General features: G+C 44.1%; 1 protein-coding gene across 1 annotated transcript; it reads right to left on the reverse strand.

The window, feature by feature from the left end:
* Positions 1-215: 215 nt before the first annotated feature.
* LOC109776324 (large ribosomal subunit protein uL24z) lies at positions 216-979 on the reverse strand. Its single transcript, XM_020334968.4, has one exon. The coding sequence runs from the start codon at positions 883-885 to the stop codon at positions 412-414; it is 474 nt and encodes a 157-aa protein (XP_020190557.1). The 5' UTR covers positions 886-979; the 3' UTR covers positions 216-411.
* Positions 980-3,624: the final 2,645 nt, after the last annotated feature.

Below are 3,624 nucleotides of genomic sequence, written 5' to 3' on the forward strand. Positions count from 1 at the left end.
CTGACCAAAAACTACACAGAACATCTAGTATGATCTAGCAAACCGATACAGAGCATATCACATAAACATCACAAAACAGCAACTACGGTAATGAACTAACACTCGGCAAGGATTAGTCTAACCTGAGAACTAACAGATGGTCAATTTAACCTCTAGAGGTGCACACAGAAAAAATAACATTAATCAGATCTAAACGACAAACAAAGAACCAGATATTAAACATATAATGAAGTCTTCATATCAAAATCCAAGGCACAGACCCATAAAGATGCACATTAAAGGTTTGAAAACGCTCATCCACGACATCATACGAATAATAAAGCAGTCTTCAGATAGCATATCCTAACAGAACTGGTGATGGTAATAAAACTAGGATATCAAGAGCAGTATGGCAACCGGCAGATCCCAAGCTTAATCGATCTCCTGGAGCGAGGCACCGGTGGCCGTGGCGCCCCCAGCGGCGGCGGCGACGTCCTCCGCCGTGAACTTTCCCTTGGCCTTGTCAGCAGCGCGGCCGCGAGCCTTGCGGTCGAGGAGGGCCTTGCGGTCCTTGTCGAGCTTGAGCTTGGTGACGATCACCTTGCTGGGGTGGATGCCGACGTTCACCGTGGATCCATTGACCTTCTCCCTGGTGATCCGCTCCACGTGGATGACCCAGCGGCGGCGGTAGACCTGCACCACCTTTCCCTCGCGGCCCTTGTAGGTGCCGCGCACGACCTGCACCTCGTCGTCCTTCCGGATCGGGATGGAGCGGACATTATATTTGTGGCGGAGCTCGGAGGAGAGGGCCGCGGACATGAGCACGCGGCGGACGGAGGACGGCGCCGTGAAGTGCGCCTTGCGGCACTTCCGGCGGGAGCTCGTGACGCGGGGGTTGCGCTTCATGGCGGCAGCGGGGGGTGGGCTCTCTCCCTTACCTGGGGCGTCGGCGGCGGCTAGGGTTCTGGGGCGGGAGGAGTGTGTGGAGGCGGCGGGCTGTTGCGGTGGGAGGGGAATATATAGGTGGCATGCTACTAGGGTTTTATCTGCGCTCCGTCGCGTGGGCGCGCCAAGGCGTTCGATGGGGAGTGGACGGCGAGGATTCGTTCGGCGGAATGGGTGGTTGGGCTAGCTGGGCCGATGTTACTTGTTTCTCTGGACTAATTTGAGGACCTCTCTGGGCTTACAAAACAAGTCGGGCCGACCAGTGGTTTGTCTTGAGGAGAATGTGGATCTGCTGGCCGGAAGCCCTTCTTCCTTTTAGCTCTAGCCAAGGCGGGGCTTTCTTTTATTTTAGCTCCTGCTTTCACATATTATAATTACTAGCAAACATCAACCACACACACAAAAAAACATGTCCAGGCGTTGCAACGGAAGAAAAAAATTACCCCTCATACACACTCTCGAGACATTAATAAATCTCTTGAAATCTTGCACGACGCTACATGAAAAACAACATGATAAGTGGTGTTACGCAAAAACATAGAGATGTGATAATTTTTAAAGTGTACTCAAGTTGTTTTGAATTTATTAGACAATGGAAATATCTACCTCGCTGCGGGTATCTCTTTACACATTTATTGCCGTTCCTCCTCGGTGATGCCCAACAAATATTTGCATTACGATGAAAATAGCAAAGTACATTTTATTAATTAATGATAGCATATGCATAAGAGCATCATTTTTATCTTGATGATATATGTGTTTGCATTTGTAATCCAAGTGAAGTCTTAATTTGGTTGTAAACATATTAGACAGCTCCATCGAAAACAACCAATTTGTAAGGACATGCATGCCAAATGTAAAATCATTATGAAAACAATTTGAAACAATATGAAAATCAAAGTTAAGCCATTGGTTTACGTCAAGCTTGTATCAGCATTATTGTATATTTTTTATACATCAGAAACATTTTATATATACATGTTTAATATTTTCCAATTTCATGGTCAACCTTTGTCAAGACATGTTTAGTTTTGATGTCTACTTTTTATACACATTCTAAAATATATATACATCAGGAACATTTTTTATATACACGTATGACATTGTGCAGATACATGATTAACATTTTTGAAAACTTATATATTGTTTATGTCTACTTTGTTACATACACGTTGTATATTTTTGTATACATTTTTCTTATACATCGGAAACATTTTTCTATGCACATTTACTATTTCTTAAATGCATGATAAAAAATTATATATATATATATATATATATATATATATATTATTATTTCATACGCACTGTACATTTTTTGTATATAATGGGAACTTTTTTTATACAAGTTTGACATTTCTTTAATGCATGGTTAACATTTTTCAAAGTTTGCACATAAGTGATTTTTATAAATGAAATATTTAGAGTATATCAAAATAAAGCCAGCAGAAAAAAACAAATGTCGCAAAAGTGAAAAAAGTAAGAACTGAAGGCCACGCTGGGCGGGCCAGTACTAAGAGAGAAAAGGGGGAGAATGTGGGATCGAACCTGGGTCTCAAGGGTGGTAGAGCAAGCATCCAACCAGTTGGGGTGGCCATGCACTTGTGATAAATTGGGAGGGGGGGGGGTCGCTACCTGTTGAATCAAAAGAAACGGCCGACTTATAAAAAACATTTTCTCCACTTACCGGTGGCATAGGGGGTAATTCATGCGAACTCTAGAGGCATTTCCACGAGGATGGCCAGAAGCAGTCCTTCCTTTATCATTAGGTGGAGATTGACACTTTTTTTGCAGGAGAAAGTTCTCGTTTTATTCAACCTAGATCACCATCATCCAGTGCAGCTCCACGCCTCGTCTCAGCTATCTGTTGTTTCCATACACACACGACCCATTCTCGTTATCTCATAGCTCACTAGGTTTTTTCTCACGTCTGATAGCTCTAGCCTCAAAAACCCTCACATCCTCTAGCATAGATTTTATGTCGTTCACCACGCTACCATTAGGGGGTCGGATAACAGGGGCATGTATGATCATGGCAACATCTTTCGAGCTATCCGTCTCTGGGATACAAGGCAGTGTACTCCACTACAATGCGAGGCCAGTGCCTTCCTTGCAGGCTCTCAATTCAATAGTTAGGGCATTGCCACATGTGAAAAGAGATGGCGGCACGAGGAGAAGATAATGTGGTCATTGTTGTCCTGCGGTACCATGTAAATGCCACACCATTGTCAGCCTCTTCCGAGTACGTGGCGTCGACGTTCAACTTGAGCCATCCTTCCAAGGGCGGCTCCTAGCATTTTGGCAGACGATCTGTCGCGCCCCTCCTTTGTAGCATGGTTATGTTCCTAGTTGCAGCCCCGACATTGGGGTTATGGGTGATTGATGTCCTGCAAGTGCACATGGTTGTTGTAGCACTTTAGTGATAAGTAAAGTGTCGAACCCACAAGGAGCTTATAGGAAGGCACCACAAACCCCGCGACCACGTTGTCACTTAACGCAATTACGCAGCCAAACCGGAGTTTGGAAATAGAAGTTGTTACGACACTGGATAAAAGGGATTTACTAAACTAAGAAGGTAACAATAGTAATAAAAAGAGACTAAGTTAGTGGTGATAGTGATTGAGTAGTGAAGTGTTCTCTAGGACTACGAAGTCTTCACTACAAATATGACATGTGGATCTAGTGTAGAGCAAACGCTCT

This window comes from Aegilops tauschii, chromosome 3 (genome assembly GCF_002575655.3).
Source record: "Aegilops tauschii subsp. strangulata cultivar AL8/78 chromosome 3, Aet v6.0, whole genome shotgun sequence".
Taxonomy (NCBI): Eukaryota; Viridiplantae; Streptophyta; class Magnoliopsida; order Poales; family Poaceae; genus Aegilops; species Aegilops tauschii.

Excerpts from the sequence above, each read along its gene's own strand:
- LOC109776324 (XM_020334968.4), bottom strand. The coding sequence starts at position 885 with ATGAAGCGCAACCCCCGCGTCACGAGCTCCCGCCGGAAGTGCCGCAAG.